This window comes from Mytilus californianus, unplaced genomic scaffold (genome assembly GCF_021869535.1).
Source record: "Mytilus californianus isolate M0D057914Y unplaced genomic scaffold, xbMytCali1.0.p SCAF_22, whole genome shotgun sequence".
NCBI lineage: Eukaryota > Metazoa > Mollusca > Bivalvia > Mytilida > Mytilidae > Mytilus > Mytilus californianus.
The window spans coordinates 2723723-2743914 of NW_026262671.1; the positions used below are offsets into that span (position 1 = coordinate 2723723).

A 20192-nucleotide genomic window follows, 5' to 3' on the forward strand; every position below is an offset into this window, starting at 1 on the left:
CCAAAAGTTTATTGGGCTTATTCGCTGCATTAATATGTATATTGGTTTGATACAGCTCGATATAACAATAACGAGATGTTAGGGTTAGGGTGAGTGTACAGCAAAGTTAGCAGATGTGTCTGCTTTTGTTGCGCAGTGGGTATATTTTATTCAAAATAAAGAATATTACAGGAGTCATTTGTATAGGTTTGAAATGAGCTGGAAAAGAACTGCTGGTGCTGTTTCCAACTGAAAGAAATTTGTTTGTCTGGCCTTCATGCAAGAAATTTCAGTATTGGCTAAAGTGGCAATAGCCGACCATGCGATAATATTTACTCCCAATGACAGATTTTTTAATTTAGAAAGTCAATATTTCTTGTCCTTGAATATTAATCATTAATACACGTAGATGTAGCTTATCAAAAACATTGATAGATCAAACAGGTGTGTCAAATTAGACTACTACCTGATTTTGAAAAAGGAAAAGGGAGATGGGTTACGTTCTTGATATGACCATTTAAATGAATAGTACGATTGTTTTTAGAAAATGACATAACGTTAAACAAGTAAGTAAGTATCCTGATTTCACCCTGACAATTAACATTCGGAGATTAGTATTTCTATCATCACACACTCAAAGTCTTATGTGCGTCACATTAGCCGACAGCTTTGTTTAATTGCTATTTTATTAACATTATTTTCAACTCTTGAAGATTGTAATACGATAGCCATTTTACAAAGTTTGAACGTTTTATTTAGTATGGTTTTACTTATATACAGTTTTATAATTTGGGAGGCAGTTTCATTTCGTCTCAATTTTCCTCTGATTTAGAAAAAATATATCAAAATTGGACAAGGAACGATAAATAGATATAAGAAGATGTGGTATGAGTGCCAATGAGACAACTCTCCATCCAAGTCAAAATTTATAAAAGTAAACCATTATAGGCCGTTTTTGGTCCCATTACAAAATGTCACTTAAATTGTCATGTTGTAACTCTATAACGCAGACATTCTGACAATGGCGATTTGACAAATTGTCTTATATTCCTCTATGTTTTTGTTCTCGCTTCCCTGTATATTTGTTCTTGTTATCAGTTTCACTCATTCACTCGATCAGTACATATATGTTAGATTGTATGTGATGTATGTTTGGGTATTGTATGAACTTTGTGATTTATATGCTCTAAATAGATCATTTAATTAGGAATAAAAAGAGTTGGTTAGACCTGATGTATATGATGCATTAAATTCAGAAAAGATGGGTTGATATCTTTTAAGTACACAGATAACCTTTAAAAATATAATCACATGGTTGTTACGGCCACGAACCGTTTTTATCTCGTTAAATCGGAGAAATACGCTAAAAATTAAGATCTTATTTTTTAGAAATCACAAAAAAAAATAAAATAACAATCCCTTCAATACTCTATCAAGAAATCATTTAGATTTACTTGTAATCACCTAAAAAAAAAAGAAATATCGACCATTCCTGGGAAATAATATCATGTGATATATTGGCTTTATACTATCCCCAGACCATACAAACACCACAATTCTTTAATTCTATAACTTCGCTGAATTTTCAATATCTTGATGTCATAGTATTAAGTTAATCCGGTTCCTTACCTACAAGAAGAATATTTGACTTTCATTGTCACGCGGAAAAAATATGTTGAAGCAAGAGTGAGAGGGTCATTTGATATTTCAAAAGAGAGTATATGGTCGTCATCAAATGAAGCTGCCAATTTTAAACGATGACCTGGAAATAAAGAAAAAAAAGAACACGGCTACTATTTTTTTATAACCGTTTTATTAAAAAAAAAGTGAACTTCCCTTTGAAATTCAAATTTTAATTCTGGAGATTGTTTAGGTTTGCATTTTCCTTGTTGAATAAGTTTCAAAGGTATATGAGTCTGGTGAAGAGGAACCGTGAGTATCCTGTACCGTGAGGATCCTGTACCGGAAAACATCATTAAGTATCATTAAGTAAGTAAAGGTAAAAAAAAAAGAAAAGAAAAGCAAAGAAACTCTAAATGTCATTGAAAGAAGTCCAAATGTCCCCACAGACACACAGTCTCACACCTGTGCTCAGATACAGTGCTTTTTAGTTTTAATCCAAGGAATAGAATAGACATAATATAACAAGTTTTATTTCAATTCTGCAATACTGTCGACAAAAGGTTATAAATTGTTTGAATAATTTTTAACAATTGATTGAACAAACACTTAATGACAAATGAATAAATTATACAAGTACTCAAGGATTTGTATAGTCTTACTATACAAATCCTTGAAGTACTATGCGTTTATCGGTGGTATTAATGTCATTTACGGTAATATAATAGAAATCCCTCTTGACTGCCTCAATGAAGATAACCAATGAAAAATCACGTTTCTGTTTTGTTCGGTTTTATATCAACTTCCGGTTGGAGTTGCCATCGACGCTTTATTAAACATTCCTAAGAAAAATGTGACCTGGAACAAGATTAAAGAAAAGACAACACACACTTTTAAGATATTTAATTAATTAACCACAATATGTTATGATGAATAACGAAAAACCAGTGTGATTTATTAGTAAAAGTAGTCAAAAAAGAAACTGTACTGAAAAGTGAAAAGTAAAAAACCGGTTCACCAGGTTCAATCAATTTTTGGACTGCAATGACAATTATGCTGTAAAATCCAGATCATATGGAAATGGGCAAAATGAAAAAATCATTACGTATAAAAATCATCAGCATGGGAAATGCTGAAGTCGGAAAGGTAGTTAACTGTTACTGTCATTTAGTTTTATGTCAGAGCTGCTTCTTGTTCATGGAGCCCTTTACTCTACCATATATTGTCTACTCCTAAGCAAGATCAAAGCATATGTACTGTTATATCATAATATGTAAACCTAACAAAATAAAACTTTTGTATTATTTGTAATAATTTTTATTATAGGTTCATTGTCTAGTGGTTAAGAACCGCCTCAATGGTCTTGTGGTACTGTGTTCGCCTCAAGCGCGGATGAACATTGGTTTGAACACAGGTCAGGTCAAACCAAAGACTTTAAGATTGGTATATGCTGCTTCTCCATTAAGCAAGTGGCATTAAGTAGTAAGAACAAAGACTGGTTGGCTCGGAGTCAGAGTAATGTAAAACCTGGTAAGGTTACATGTCTTCCTGCGGACTGTAGTTAACTTGTGGACAAGCACTTTAAAAATCCGGCTCAGCGTGTTGGTCTAGTACAAAGCAGGGATAATATTCATATTACATTAACGTGTTCTCATCCTGAAGACATGCATAATAATTTGCCGCTGGACGTTAAGCAACCATCCATCATCATCATCTAGTGGTTAAGAAAGATGGCTACAGTGCTGAAGGTCCCGGGTTTGATCCCGTCTCAGTACGCTGGAAATTTCAGTACATTAGAAGGGTGATTTTAACCCTCCCACATACATCTCTGGTACCAAGGCCGGAGTTTAAACTAGAATGGGTACTTTGGGGGCCTTGGTTGGTTAAAGTGGCCCCTACTTTGACCAGGACTCTGGAGATAAATTTGAGATATTTCTTCAGGTTGTCAGTTCCAGCAGAGTTGCTTGGTGGTTCTCTCCAAGTACTTCAGCTTCCCCCACCATAATAACAGACCGCCCACTGTCCTTACACGCCCTTGGTGGTGGGTTGTACAGAAGTTAGTGACACATCTCCATTAATCCTGTTAGGGAGTGTACACAAATACTACTGTTCTCTCACAACTTTTGAGAGGAGCTCCGAATAAGGGAGGTGTCGACCAGTACATACTTTAGCAGGTAAACACAGTAGAGCCTTGAGAAGTGCAGAGACAGTCTGACTATGATCTTGCTTTTGAAGTTCTTGTAAGACTGTGGGAGTGAAAGCCCTTCCCTACTGTGTCGATTATAACTAACAATTTTCGTGTGTTCTGGTTGGGGGGACAAAAGTCGAAAAGATGTAACACTAGGTTTTAAGAAAGACATGGAATACAATAAATCTTGTGTGAGGTAAACTCAAATTACAGATGCTGATTAACTGTTTAAAAGAAATATAAAATGTAAAAGAGTAAAACGATGGGTCTACAAACATTTCAGTGTTAATCAGCGCATATAAAAAGCCTCATACTAGCTGGTTCCTATGTTTATGTTCTATGTGATAAAGTTTTTGAAAGTTAGCACCAAAGTAATTATATGTAATCAATTACATTTAAAAACAAATGTAATTATAATTTAGATTTAAAGAAATCCGTATGTACAATATGTAATTGAATCATAATTAATTGCTTGGCATGTAATTGACCCCAAGTCTGGAATTAACACAGTTTGAAATGAATGTATGCAATAGGTTACAAAATTACAAATCAAACTGCACCTATCTGAGTTTCACATTTTATTTTGATTAAATGTACAGATCTAAAAGTGGCACAGAAATATTCAATTTAGCTTGAAAAATTTCTTTACAATGACATTTTGTTCAGACCTGAGTTCAAGTGTGATTGGAAATATAATTGATATGATTTCCATACACAGACACATATTTCTGGGATAACAAAAATGATTTCCATACACAGACACATATTTCTGGGATAACAAAAATGATTTCCATACACAGACATATTTCTGGGATAACAAAAATGATTTCCATACACAGACACATATTTCTGGGATAACTTTTGTTAGGTACACTGTTTAAATCATTTAAAAACAGAAAATGCTTATCCTTCCATAGCACTCATTTATAGATTTCATGCTTTTTTGAATTTATTTAACCTGCAAAATACAAAAGTCCATCCGTTGTAACTGACTACCAGCGGGAAGGTTAGAACGCTAAAATGGAAGGTCACAGACCTTGGACCACTGCTAATTTGAAGCCCTGATATTGTACATTTTCAATTTTTGAGAACCTACATAATTTGCTTTATGATATGATCTCTTTTATTTCAGAGTTGTATCATAAAAAGATATTGTGAGAAAAGATTTGTCCACAAATATCTGGCAACCATTGGAATTGATTATGGTGTTACGAAGTATGTAAATGTTATATTTCTGTAGTTTTACATTAAAGATTGGTGTCTTTAATTGTTGGAACCAAATGGCACTGTTTTTAATTCATTCAAAACATTTGTAGAGAAGGTCACATTCAGTCTCAAGGCCAGGGTTTTTTAATTTGTTCTTTTACAGAATTTTATGTAAAAAGTCGGGTCGGTTTGTTGGAAAAAAAAAGAAAAAAAATCTTACAAAACATAAATATAATACCGCTGGATTGACAACAACACTTTAGTGAACTGCAAGTTTTATTGTGTCGACTAGTTTCGCCGATTTGATCGGCGTCTTCAGGACAAAGAAGAGCCGCAAAGGATTCGAGAAATAAATGTACCATCATTCCGTGCCTTCAGAAAATTAAATGTTAAATTAGTTAAGTGCCAGCAACACCAAAATTATTTAAATAAATGTAAAAACAGAGATACCATCCCGAAATTGCCTAGAAATTATTTTTTCATTTCATTCATACATTGGTAACCAGGAACAACAAAGACAATGGAGTAAACACATTATGACGTTAAAATTTAGATACCATTTTTTTATACTTAGGGATTGTAATTTCTATATAATTTGTCCTGAAGACGCCGATCTAATCTGCGAAACTAGTCGACACAATAAAACTTGCAGTTCACTAAAGTGTTGTTGTCAATCTAGCGGTATTTTATTTATTTATTTTTATTGACAACCCTGCATACCATCGGGTATCCTCTTTAGTGACTCTACCTTCACTTCACCACAAAGGCGTTGGTTCAGCAGCTTCTTATTCTTATCTTAAAACATAAATATGTATATAAAAAATATATCTTTCAGCTTTAATACCAACAATATTTTGCGTATGCTTTTTTGTCATCATCTAGATCCAAATATTATTGCTTAGTGGTTTTAAACATACAATGCATGCCATCTTCTTATAAGTTTGAAAAAGGGGGGTATGTCCCAAGAAAGGAAAAATCTTACGGAATTATGACAAAAAGAAATATGAACTTATTGTAATGGGTTTTTAACATAGGTTTCGTTCTGCAAAATTATTTGCACAAACAACATTTCAAGGACAGTTTCGATTGTCTTTTTTTTTTTATATAACACAATGTGTAATCATTTTGTGATAATGTTTTAACATGCTAAAATAATGCATTGAATTTCAGGAAAATGCTGCTACACAGATGAGTTATATTTATATTACAGGCATAATGTATTTCTTAGGGTTGCTGGGAATTAAAAGCATTAAATGTCCAACATCATACTGTTAACATGGTTAATGCCAAAATATTGCAAGTAAAATGAAAAAAAAAAGTTTTAGCGCAATTACATTTTCTTTTTTAATGTCCAGTCAATGGCAACGATGTTTTAATAATAGACGTAGAGCCACCTTTTTCTTTAAGAATCTTTTGTATTAAAGACGGGCAGTGATGAGGTCTAAAGTACCCTTAGCTGCTATCCTGGAGGACTTTTAAAAGTTTTATGAATTTTTCTCCAATTGTCATTTAATTTGAAATGAAAGAAATTAATTTTTTTTCTCACCTTTACAGAGTCAACATAAGAGATAAAGAGGTTAAAGTTAATATATTTGACATGGCCGGACATCCTATATTTTATGAGGTAAGTTTATGTCAGCTACAAAAAGTATAAGTAGATTCTTCATTAACAGACTGACACTTTTTCATCAGGTGAGCCTCTTGTTATGTATTACAAGGACTGCCTCGGTTGTCTCTTGGTAGCGTGTTCACCTCAAGTGTGGGAAATCTTGGGTTCAAACCCTGTCTGTGTCAAACCAAAGACTTTAAAATTGGTATTTGCTGCTTCTCTGCTAAGCATGCAGCATTAAGAAGTAAGAGCAAAGACTGGTCAGCTCGGAGTCAGAACTTGTGAACTAGCACTTTTATTTACTAACTTTATAAAGAGAGACTCACCATTTTTGTCGAGCCTTCGACTTTAGTCGAAAAAGCGAGACATAGCGATCCTACATTCCGTCGGCGTCGTCGTCGGCGGCGTCCACAAATATTCACTCTGTGGTTAAAGTTTTTGAAATTTTAATAACTTTCTTAAACTATCCTGGATTTCTACCAAACTTGGACAGAAGCTTGTTTATGATCATAAGATAGTATCCAGAAGTAAATTTTGTAAAAATAAAATTCAATTTTTTCCGTATTTTACTTATAAATGGACTTAGTTTTTCTGCCGGGAAATATTACATTCACTCTGTGGTTAAAGTTTTTAAAATTTTAATAACTTTCTTAAACTATCCTGGGTTTCTACCAAACTTGGACAGAAGCTTGTTTATGATCATAAGATAGTATTCAGAAGTAAATTTTGTAAAAATAAAATTCCATTTTTTCCGTATTTTACTTATAAATGGACTTAGATTTTCTGCCAGGAAACAACAAATTCACTCTGTGGTTAAAGTTTTTAAAATTTTAATAACTTTCTTATACTATTTTGGATTTGTACCAACTTGGACAGAAGCTTGTTTATGATCAAAAGCTAGTATCTAGAAGGAAATTTTGTAAAAAAATAAATCATTTTTTTCTGTATTTTACTTTTAAATGGACTTAGATTTTCTGCCAGGAAACAACAAATTCACTCTGTGGTTAAAGTTTTTAAAATTTTAATAACTTTCTTATACTATTTAGGATTTGTACCAAACTTGGACAGAAGCTTGTTTATGATCAAATGCTAGTATCTAGAAGGAAATTTTGTTTTCTTCCAGTTAACATAACATTCAGTCTGCAGTTAAAGTTTTTAAACATTTATTAGATTAATAAACTATCCTGGATTTTTACCAAACTTGGACAGAAGCTTCTTACAATCGAAAGATAGTATCAAGAGGAATATTTTTATTGATTTACTTCCTCATTTTTGTTGAGCCTGCGATTAACAGAAAAAGTAGGCGAGACACTGGGTTCCGTGGAACCCTTACGAATTTTTATTTATAAATTTTCTCTGAAAGAAAATCTCACACTTGAAATTTATAAAATGTCTTAATATTTATATACAGATGTAAAATATAACTCTTGTGACAAGTTAAATTCGGCCATTAACCATGATCTTATATCCATCATATATTTAACATGAAAAATTCATAAAATGTGTGTAGGTTGATGTAAATGAGACAACATCTTATGCACAACATGATTTAGTTGTTGGTCATTAGAGGAATACCATGAAAACATAATCACAAAAAGTAATTGTGATAATTTCAGGAAATTGAAAAATGACAATTTGTCTTTAAAAAAGTGGTGAAACTAACTTGACACTAGTCACATAAGACAATGTTGGAATGAGTGAATATTTTGAAACATGAAATTTTATGATGTCTTTTTCAGGTAAGAAATGAATTTTACAAGGACACTCAGGGAGCCATTATTGTATTTGATGTATCAGACAGGAATAGTTTTGAGGCACTGGATTCTTGGTTATTGGAACTTCAGAATGAAGTAGGGAACCAGTCAGAAGTAGATAACATTGCAGTCTGTGTTTGTGCTAACAAGGTAATCTCCCTTGCATTTGTCATTATTTTTGGATGATTTTTGGATGTCTGTCCACATAAATCAGTTATAAGCCAGAGACCATTATTTATTATCATATTTAAATTTAACCAGACAATAATGTAGTATAAGTCTCTGACTTTACAAAGTAAAGTTAATCAAATAAAACAATTGAAACAATGCATTTGCATTAACATATATATGTGTGGTAACTATAGGAATCGACAAAATATGAGTGCTTTCAATGCATATTTTTAACTTTTTGTTTCAATATTGTTCTGTCAGATGAGTCCCTTATATGTCAGTATGGTCTGTTGTATTTATATTTTATGCCCCCGCCGTAGTGTTTCCCCTATCACACAAAAAGGGCATGGTAACTTAATTGAAAAAGGGCATCTAGAGCGTGCAAAAATTTATAAAAAGGGCACCTACAGTGTATGGAAAATTAACAAAAGGGCACCTACAGTATGCTGAAAACAAGAAAGGCAATAAATTGTCATATTGCATTGGTAAAGTATGGACTGGCAGTTGTTGATGGAATCAGAACTCAAGATAGCAAGTGTATTGTTTCAAAATAATATTGTATATGCATCTTTAAATATAGATGAAAATCAACATTATTTGGGGTAAGAGCAAGGGACCAAGGATGTATGTATATTACTAGCTATACATCTTTGTCAGACTTTGAAGGACTAAGGCATAAATTTACTAGGCAGTAATTACATGATTTGACTGATGTGGCACTTAAATATGAAGATTAGGATATAAGATCTGAAAATCTAGTTAAAAAGTTCACTTCAATTAGTTTCAGGGGACTGTCCTGATCAACAAAAGTTGGGCCCCTTTTTTTTAAACCAGGATTCACAGTATAAATGAACTTGTAGAACTTTGTAAGACTATTACACTGCATAATCAATATCCTTATAAAACGTTTAGATCGATATTTAGAATTCATTTCTATAAAGTTGGAACCAAGGAATTGTACAAATTCTTATTGGAACGATTCTAATAACTATAAATTGTAAATTATTCGAGAATTGATCACGTTTACTTTCGATTTACAAATGAAATGTAAACAGGAAGTGACAAGTAGATAATAAATTCAGAATGAATCCGGATTCATCTACGGATTGGTTCGTTTTTAAAAAAAGGCAGTAAATTATCATTTTTTGAATATGATTTGCTTAGTAAGAACTATATTTGTCTCTCTCATTTATTTTAAACTAAATTTATTTCATATTTTACGTTTTAGTGTCTATAAATTCATATGAATACTTTCATGCATGCCCAGTATATCATAAACAGTAAAGGAAGCACCTGTTTGACTCGTGAAAACTTTTCTGAATGTTTTGAATGAAGTTCTATCTTTTTAATTGAAATTGAACATTTTAAACCAAAGATCACAAAAAATACGATCATTTGACAAAACTTTGACAAACAAACTGCCAATTGTGATCGTTTTAGAAATACTGAAATTAAAAAGCGAACTGTCCGGGGAAAAAACAATTTTGTTCATATGACGAAACTACGACAAACGAACTGCAAATTGTGGTCGTTGGCCTTGAGAAATATTGATATTAAAATGCCGACTGACTGATTTTACTGGGGAAAATTATTATGGTGGTCAATTATGAGGTTTATTAATAATTAACGGATTAGTGACCCATCCGATGTCGATAAGCGGATTAACTGTAATCACAACTTTATAACACCTGTTGTAAATGTTAATTAGCTGAGGGTCATAAAAATGTCAGAAACATGAATACAGGAAGAAAGGGCATTTTTGAGAATGGTGTCATCCAAAGAGGTGAAAAAAGGGCATGGCGTCATTTATAAAGGGCATGGCGTCTATCCATGCTAAACATGCTTGGGGGAAACACTACCGCCGTAGCGGAGGGGGTATTAAGTGTTACCCTTGTCCGTCCCGTCCCCAGAATTGGTTTCCGTTGTCTAACTTTAGTTAGCCTCAACCAAATGTTATGAAACTTATACACAACGCTTATGACCACAAAACACAGATCAAGTTGGAAATTGGGTGGTGTCACTTTTACCGTTCATGAGTTATGCCCTTTTATAAACATTAAAATTGGTGAATTTTTCGTTTCCGTATTCCAATTTTACTTTGCCTCAACAAAACGATATGAAACTCATGCTTATAATCACAAAATGGTCTTAACTACGTGAATCCTGCATCTGGATGTGGAAGTTTACTCATGCATATTTTGCAAGCGGGGGCTTCTGTGGCCCATATACACATTCTCAAATTATTTATAATTGAATTACTATACATTTTGTAAATTGATATTGTTTTCTCATTCATAATTAAAATGTTTCTGATTTTATTTTTAGACTGATAAGAAGAGAGTTGTTGACGAGTCTGAAGGTCGGATATGGGCAGACACAAGAGGTTATCATTACTTTGAAACATCAGCACAAACAGGGGAAGGTGTCACAGAAATGTTTCAGGTAAAAACTAAAAATATCGATAGACGCTAAAAAAGTTTGAGACAACAATTCAGCTGAAAGAGATAAGCTTTATGGTACCAGTATGAATTACATGATAATCATTTCATGCTTATAATAACAACAACAACAACAATACTTTATTTTAAGAGGGTTACACATTTAGCTATACAACTAATCTTCACTGAGGTCCTCATCATAGAAAAAGCATAAACAAAAATGCAAACATATACATGGAATACATTAGTATAAAAGTCAAGTATAATGATCAATGTTCAATATAACTGCATAACATGTTATGAAAATATAATCATGATAAAAAAATAATTGATATTTTATTTTTTTTCAATTTGTTGATTTCAATAAATGATCTGTTAATTTGTATTTGAAAGAATTAAAATTTGTAATATTTTGTACTGATATTGGCAAATTGTTCCACAAGGATGATCCAGAAAAGATACATGAGAATCATTTTTTTTGCTTAAAATCATTGTTACATAGTATCTCAAACTTGATTAGGATATTTCCATAGAGGTACAGATCAAATACCTTATTGATGGGTTTTCAAATGAGAGGGATCTTAAATTGACTAGAGCAACCTGCAAACATATAAGACAACTATCCACTAAAGTCTAACTGATGTGGATGTGAGCAACTATAGGTCACCGTACAGCCTTCAACAATTAGCAAAACCCATATTGCATAGTAAACCAACTTGACAAAATGCGAAACGATTCAAACAAGAAAACCAACAACCTGATTTATGTCATGATAATAAACAAAAAAAAACAAATATGACAGACCACAACCAACGACAGCCACTGAATTACAGGCTAATGACTATTGTAAATATGCATTTTTCAACTTTTTTTTTTGAAATTGTGCCCCAAATTTTAAACATCATTATGACAGAAGGGCAGCAGTACCGTAAAGAAAGTAACTTGGTGAAACATGTTTGTGAGGACTCAGCCTTCCCTAACCTTTGACAGTGGTGTTACAGCACAACATATTATAATCTATTTGTATTTACAGAACTTATTTGAGGGTGTTGTATCAGCAGTAGAGAATGGTGGAAAGAAAGCACCTTTCACGACGCAGTTAGGATACTCCAAGGATCAAGTCGAAGCTATACAGAAGCTTAAAGCAGCAAGGAGTGATTATGAGAGGCTAGGTGTTCAACTAGGAGCATCAAAGTATGTGAAATATGTTATATTGTGTAAACTCCTTATATGTAAGAATAAAAGTAGATGTGAGGTATATGTCAAATAGATAGAGAAATAACCAAAAAGCCTCTTAAGGGCAGCACAGAGTTTTCAACAAAGGACAGGTGTTTATACATTATGTAATCTCTAAATCATATCAATTCTGTATAAATATAAAAAAGAAGATGTGGTATGATTGCCAATGAGACAACTCTCCACAAGAGACCAAATGACACAGAAATTAACAACTATAGGTCACCGTACGGCCTTCAACAATGAGCAAAGCCCATACAGCACAGTCAGCTATAAAAGGCCCCGAAATGACAATGTAAAACAATTCAAACGAGAAAACTAACGGCCTAATTTATGTACAAAAAATGAACGAAAAACAAATATGTAACATACAAACAAACGACAACCACTGAATTACAGGCTCCTGACTTGGGACAGGCACATACATAAAGAATGTGGTGGGGTTAAACATGTTAGCGGGATCCCAACCCTCCCCCTAATCCTGGGTCAGTGGTGCAACAAAACACTACAACAACTGTACAAAACAATAAACAAATTACGCATATGATCAACAGCAACAACCACTCAATTACAGGCTCCTGACTTGGGACAGGCACATATAGAATGTGGCGGGGTTAAACATGTTAGCGGGATCCCAACCCTCCCCTAACCTGGAACAGTGGTGTAAAAGTACAACATAAGAACATTTACAAATACGAATTTGTAAATGATTTAGATGGAAAGATTTAAGATATGTTATATGACAACTACTGATGCGGTTCCTGAGAACCCAACCCGCTCCCTTTTTAATCATGATTAGTAGATTAATAAAACATACATAAAAGAACATACATTATACAATTCTGTGTCTATATTATCTGAACTCTGACTGGATAAATTTTATATTTAAATGAGTTTAGTCAGCAGCAATTCAACAAGCCAAGGTAATAAAAAAACATTGACCATGTATGGGTCACAATATAACTTCAACAATGAGAAGATAATCCATTCTTTTATTCAAAATTACTGTGGGTTAGTAATAAATAATGAGTTTTTACCAGAGATGAATGGATGCAGAATTGCACTCGTTGAACAAACATATGTGCTGAGGAAAGGCCTTTTATTTTTTTTATTTTGATTGAGAGGGCTTTTATTTTTGAATTCTAAATTTAATAAAAAAAAGATTGAATAAAGCGATAAATTGAAATTAAAGTTTTAAATTTCATCAACAAATTGTAGGAGCGAGCAAAAAACATTTCAACATATTAATTTTATGACTTTGTATTGATTGAAGGATAAGTTATGGCCCTATTCTACAATTATGAGGATGTTGTCATTTATTATAGTATTAAAGAAATAAAAATCACTTATAACAATTTTTTTTTTTAGGGACGAGGTGAACAAAGCTTACAGAAAATTAGCAGTATTATTACATCCAGATAAAAGTGTAGCACCAGGAAGTGAAGAAGCTTTCAAACTTTTGGTGGCAGCAAGAACTACTTTGTTAAAGAAATGTTCATAACACACATTCAATATTAGTTGTTGATTATTTTATTTCTAGGTCACACAGTCATTCAACCTCAATCTGATTAAAATACAAATCCTATATCCACGTTTCGCTTACAGAGATCTGACAACACCCTGTCCCACTTTCTGTTCTGATAACTTTTATATCAACCAATAAAATGTCTGCTTCCAAATTTGTAAAGGTGTGTATCATTACAACAAAACCTGAGGATCCTGAAAGGCCGTTCAAACAGAAAGTAGAATGGAAGGTTTTCATATCCTTGTAACCGAAGCGTGGACACATGATCTGTATTTTAGTCAGATTGATTAAACCAGTACTTAAGGTGGTACCTAACACTACAGGGAGATAACTCTGTAAAATCAGCTAAACGTTTTAATTACGTTGTATTGTTAAGGAAATATTAAGCTTCTCAATGATTAAAATTAGTGTTTATCAAACTGCTATATATCCAATGAAATTTTTCCAAGAAAGTGATAGGTTCAAGTTCTTTGAAATTTTTATATTTTTTTCAAAGGGTCAAAGTAAATATTTTGTAAACATTTTATGAAAATTAAACGAGCCAAATTAATTTTAGTCAAGGTGTTGGGTACCACCTTAATCGATTTAGAAATGATGTCAAATTTCACTGCATATCCCCAGTATCTTCACAAATATTGTCTAGTCCTATCACAAATTTTTACTTTAAAAATATTTCTGTAATGTAACCCTATGGCATCTAGAGAGGAAAATGAACAAAAACTTCTCTTTACTTGTAAAACCAAAGCTTTTAAAAATGTATTATTGCTAAAACTGTTTGTTTTCTGTATTAAATTATCATAATATTTACAAAATTTCTCTCCGTTATGGATTTCTAGTTAAGCTTTGTATAAGATCATTTAGGAATAAGCCCAATACAAAATATAATTCCTTAAACAATTCCTACATTGCTCTAGAAGTAATGGCAATCCTTTCAATTGCATTCACAAAAAAGTTTCCATATATCCATGAAAATTTGTTATATTTCAATAGACATTTTTGTTTTTAAATTGCTAATTTTATGACTGAGTATTAGCTATACAAAACCACAATTACAATATTTGCAATAAATTACTGTAACAAATGAAATGAAAGTGTATTTGTATGTATTTGTGCAAATTTAACTAAACTTCTAAATGGACGTAAAAGAATTAATGTGTAATGTTATGCATTTTATTTGAACCTTTAATTTGAGTGTATCGTTAAATTAGAATTTGTTTCATTGTATGTTTTCCATTAAATAGTAAAGTGTGTTTTCTTGATAATAATTCAAAGTGATTTTTGTCAGGCAAAACAAAATTGTATTTGTTTTGATGTATACCATACTTTAACATGAGTGATAAATGGATTTATTTACTACAGCTTGCAAGTTGAGTTTATTGCCTTATTTGAATAAAGAAATGCTACATATTTTATATTCATTACAAGCTTTCTAAATTAACCTACATGTTGTTTTTTTTGCTTGGATATTGTTCAATGGCAATTAAGATTCATTGATTGTTGCTGATATCAATCCCTGATAATTTGTAGAAATAAATTTGGTTAATGCTTACACAGGGTATTTTTTTTCTATAACTTTGATGCATTATATGGTATCTATTAAAAAATACATCATATACGAAGTGTAGTTTTCTAAAAGTTTCTTAAAACTACTATAGATTTATAAATTTTTGTGAATACCAATTTTTGTGGATTGGGAAAAATAGTTTTTTCATGGATATTTGATTTGGTGGTTTTGCCAAAGTCTCAATACAGACCTATGGAAGAATTGTACTTAGTTAGACATTTAACTTCTTGGTTAACATATAACCATAAAATCTGTGAAAATTGGTATCCCAGGAATAATAATGAGCCCAGAGTATGAAGATAGGAATCCATAAATATAATACTGTCTTCTCTAATCGAAGTAACTTTTGTCTTTGTCGTATTTAATGAAAAAAATTGCAATACTAATTAATTTAACTTTGTTTTGGTGTTGCACTGTTTTTAATGTATTAAACATGATTTTTCTTTATAATTAAAGGATATATTGTTGACTGACAGTTTATCAGTTGAATTCTGTTCATCATTATTTGAAAAGTGTGATATTTAAAATTATCAAATAATTGTAATAATTTTTCTCATGAGGTCAAAATTGTATTCAATGTAATGACCTATTTTGTTAAATTTTAGGTGCTAAATGCCACTTCATATAGATAATTTTACCTAATTTGAGCCAGATTTATGTCCCTTTGCCATTAAGTTGAAGGTCAAAGTGTACAGTTTCCTTCATAAATCAACCAAATTTATTTTGTTGTACAATGCTGCTAGAGTCTAGCCTCTTGCAAAAAGTTGTTTTCTGAACAATTTTAATTTGATTAAGCCTTGTATAATTCATAACTACCACATCGCTAGGATCTCTTATCAGATTTGCTTGTACTATATGTTTTAATTTGATTAGTCAAATAAGAACTTAACCATTTTACTCTCCAGCATGGCAGACAAGGGAAATAACTCCAACTCAAACTGTATTAATTGATAAATTATCTATTCATACAAAGTATTGCAAATTAGTTTCACCTATAGTGTAGGACAAGGTAAATTTTCAACATTCCCACAAAAATAAGTTACCTGTATTTATAATTGGTAAAGGTAACATTATATAGGATCATCGTCCATACAAATACAATGCTAACCATTTAGTTATTACTGTAAATTCAGAAATGAATGCATGCATTTATTATTGCTATTTTTGAAGAATGGATGAAAATGGGAGATTAATTATTATGATTCTTGGAAAAGCTGCCTACAGACATATGTATCAGATATCATAATGCAACTTCTTATTGCGATACCCATTCAGTCGCATTATTCCCATTCATAAAAAACTTGCAATAATTTCTGAATTTACAGGACCTTAGTCACTTAAACCTTGGTTATTCCACTGATTTGATTTAAAAAAAGATCTGTATCAATCTGATTATTAAAAATCTTTCACTCTTTTCTTTAAACTTGTTTGTCACAGTAAGAAAGGTCTGAAGAGATCCCATAAGGGGTCACATTTCATACAGATCAGTAGTAAATATTAAGTTAGATGTACTTCATTACTATAACTTGAGATTAGATGCTACTTTGTTTAAGTTTTGAATTTTATTTATTGTAATGTTTTTAAAAGCAAAATAAAAATGAATTATTTTATGAATTGATTTTTCTATTACCATGGAAAGATATATTTGTTTCAGAGAAGCATAGCAGTAATATTGTGATTTGATAGTTGCAATTCTGAAAAAAGAATGGAGTCACATGGGTTTGGTCTTTCCTCAATGCAGACATCTTTGTAATTTTAGAAAATCCTAGCTATTTTCTTGGTGGTTTTTGCTAAGATGAAGTTACCCTCTAGCACCCTTCTATTAATAGATATCAGTTAAATATATCTTAAAAGGAACTTATGCAGTAATAAACTAATTGTGTTTTTCTTTTGACCCTGTTTTTATACGACCGCAAAAAATTTTTGTGGTAGTATATTGGTATTACATTGGCGTCGTCGTCATCGTCGCTGTCGTCGTCCGGCGTCGTCGTCCGAAGACACATTGGTTTTCGCACTCTAACTTTAGTTTAAGTGAATGGATATCTATGAAATTTTACCATAAGGTTCAATACCACAAAAGGAAGGTTGGGATTGATTTTGGGGGTTATGGTACCAACAGTTAAGGAATTAGGGGCCAAAAAGGGGCCAGGAATAAGCATTTTTGTAACTTCCAAACATAACTTGTGTGTTAGTGTATGTATCTCTCTGACATTGTACCACAAGTTTTCATATCACAAAGGGAATGCTGGGATTGATTTTGGGGGTAATTGCCTCCAAATTGTAGGAATTAGGGGCCAAAAAAGGGGCAAAAAAACAAGCATTTTCAAGTTTCATGACAATAACTTGTGTTCAAGTGTACGGATCTCTCTGAAATTGTACTGCAAGGTACCATACCACAAAGGGAAGGCTGGGATGGATTTTGGGGGTAATTGCCTCAAAATTTTAGGAATTAGGGGCCAAAAAAGGCAAAAAAACAAGCATTTTTATAGTTTCAGGACAATAACTTGTGTGTTAGTGTATGGATCTTTATGAAATTGTACTACAAGGTTCCATATCATAAAGGGAAAGCTGGGTTTGAGTTTGGGGGTAATTGCCCTAAATGTTTAGGAATTTGGGGCCAAAAAGGGGTAAAAAAACGAGCATTTTTCTAGTTTCCAGACAATAACTTGTGTTCAAGTGTACGGATCTCTCTGAAATTGTACTGCAAGGTACTATACCTCAAAGGAAAGGCTGGGATTAAGTTTAGGGGTGATGAATCATAAGGGGGTTCAAAAAATTTGAGGGGGATTTTTTTTCCCCTTTTTTTTCTTTAAAATTTTCCATTTTAAATTGGTTATTTCTGATTTATATATAAAAGCAAGTAATAATGATATGGTTTAAATAGGTAAATTAAATTTTTTTTTTAAGTTCTTAGACCTCATTTATTCTGTGTCAGAAACCTATGCTGTGTCAAATATTTAATCACAATCCAAATTCAGTGCTGTATCAAGCTTGAATGTTGTGTCCATACTTGCCCCAACTGTTCAGGGTTCGACCTCTGCGGTCGTATCAAGCTGCGCCCAGCGGAGCATTTTATTTATCTTTAGATATAAGGTTTTGATTGTCCCTCTTAATATTTACATAGAACGGTTAATTGATTTTTGTTTCCGGCAAGTAGTTTATTTCAGAACAATTTTTTTACTCTGATTGTTTGATTTATAGATGTTTATGTAAAGTTCAAGGGTAAAAGGGTTCTTGCTTTTTTGAAAGTTGATCATCTGATTAGAGATCTTAGAAAACATATATCATTTCACTTCTTGCAACTCTGTTCCAATTAGAATGACGTCCTACCTGTTGCTGGTGTAAAACAATGGTTATTCTAATTCTTATATTTCAATAACAGTTGATTATTTGTATTTTAATCAATATGTGGTTTGCTTGGTCTGAGTTCTTCATTGGTCAAAATTCAAATATGACATAATTTTTTCTCACCTTGATGGATTCAAAAAGCGAGACATAGGTATGCTGTTTCCTGCATCGGCGGCGGAGGCGTCAACAATGTATTAGTTTGTATTTAGGTCATGTTTGTGGTGAACCACTAGTGGTAGATCAATTATATTTGGTATGCAGTTGTATTAGCATTGGTACATCTCCCATGGAGACTATTTGGCCCTGCCCCCTCAGTCATGGTCTATTGACTTTGAAACTTTTGCTTAGTTTACATGTATTAGTTTGTGATTAGATCAGTTTAAGATGAACCACTAATGATTTGGTATGCAAATGTATTGGCATTTGCAAGTCTTGTTTCCATGGAGATTATATAGCCCCAACGCCTTATCATGGTTCATTGACTTTGAAACTTTTACATAGTTTACAAGTTAATGTTTGTGTTTAGGTTTATTTAAAGGGAACAACTTACATGTATGATAAGTCAATGGTATTTGGTATGCAGTTGTATTATCATTGGCACATCTCATTTCCATGGAGGTTGTTTAGCCATGCATGTACCTTCAGTCATGGTTTATTGACTTTGAATATTTGCATAACTAACATGTTAAAATATTGCTATTTTAATTTCAACATTTGCATTATTTAATTTACAAAAAGGCGAGACATATCTCTGTGATAACAGTTTATTTTTGTGGATTTTTCTGATTTCACTATTGGATAAACTAGAGGCTCTAAAGAGCATGTTGCTCATGAAAATAAGAATATGTGGTATGATTGCTAATGAGACTTCTCTCCACTAGAGACTGATTGGCATAAAAGTTTAAACCTACTATAGGTCACTGTACAGCCTTCAACAATGAGTAAAACCCATACCACATAGTAAGCAATAAAAGACCAGAAAGGACAAATGTAAAACAATTCAAACAAGAAAACTAATGGCCTGATTTAAGTTAAAATCAATAAACGAAAAACAAATATAATATGATACAGCAACATACAACCATTGAATTACAGGCTCTCGACTTGAGACGGCACATGAATAATTTTGTGGGGTTAAACATATATATATATCTCAACTTGTTCGATTCGCTCATGTATGTAACAACGTATTAGATTTTAACAAAAGAAATCTCTGTATTACTGGAAAATTATTACACCAGGGTTATCGATATCACAAACTGGTCAAAACATTTATTGAATTTTATCATCGGTACAAGGACATCATTCGTGAATATAAATCAACATGTAGACATCTTATACGTTCAGGTATTTTCACATCCAATCTTTTATGGTAATATTCTATACAAAGCACAAAAATGTCGACATTCACCTAAAAAGCTAACCAAACCTTTAAACAGTCTTATTCAGAAGGGATAAAGTTATGATACTGTTGTCAGGTCATTAAAGATGGCATATTTTGGTATTATTATTGATTCACTCATAGGGTCTTTGCATCGGAAATAAACACATTTA

The 20192-nt window shown here is 32.3% G+C and overlaps 1 protein-coding gene across 1 annotated transcript; it reads left to right on the forward strand.

Annotated features, from left to right (window-relative positions):
• The first annotated feature begins 2413 nt into the window (after positions 1 to 2413).
• On the forward strand, positions 2414 to 16900 carry LOC127732100 (dnaJ homolog subfamily C member 27-like). The gene is made up of 7 exons (XM_052241161.1): positions 2414 to 2745; positions 4920 to 5002; positions 6548 to 6617; positions 8342 to 8506; positions 10853 to 10969; positions 11999 to 12159; positions 13570 to 16900. Exons 1-7 carry the CDS (start codon positions 2674 to 2676, stop codon positions 13700 to 13702), a joined length of 801 nt encoding a protein of 266 aa, XP_052097121.1. The 5' UTR covers positions 2414 to 2673; the 3' UTR covers positions 13703 to 16900.
• Positions 16901 to 20192: the final 3292 nt, after the last annotated feature.

Excerpts from the sequence above, each read along its gene's own strand:
- LOC127732100 (XM_052241161.1), top strand. The coding sequence starts at position 2,674 with ATGGAAATGGGCAAAATGAAAAAATCATTACGTATAAAAATCATCAGC. Across the intron at positions 2,746-4,919 it reads GAAATGCTGAAGTCGGAAAG|AGTTGTATCATAAAAAGATA; the intron begins GTAGTTAACTGT and ends CTTTTATTTCAG. Across the intron at positions 8,507-10,852 it reads TCTGTGTTTGTGCTAACAAG|ACTGATAAGAAGAGAGTTGT; the intron begins GTAATCTCCCTT and ends TTTTATTTTTAG.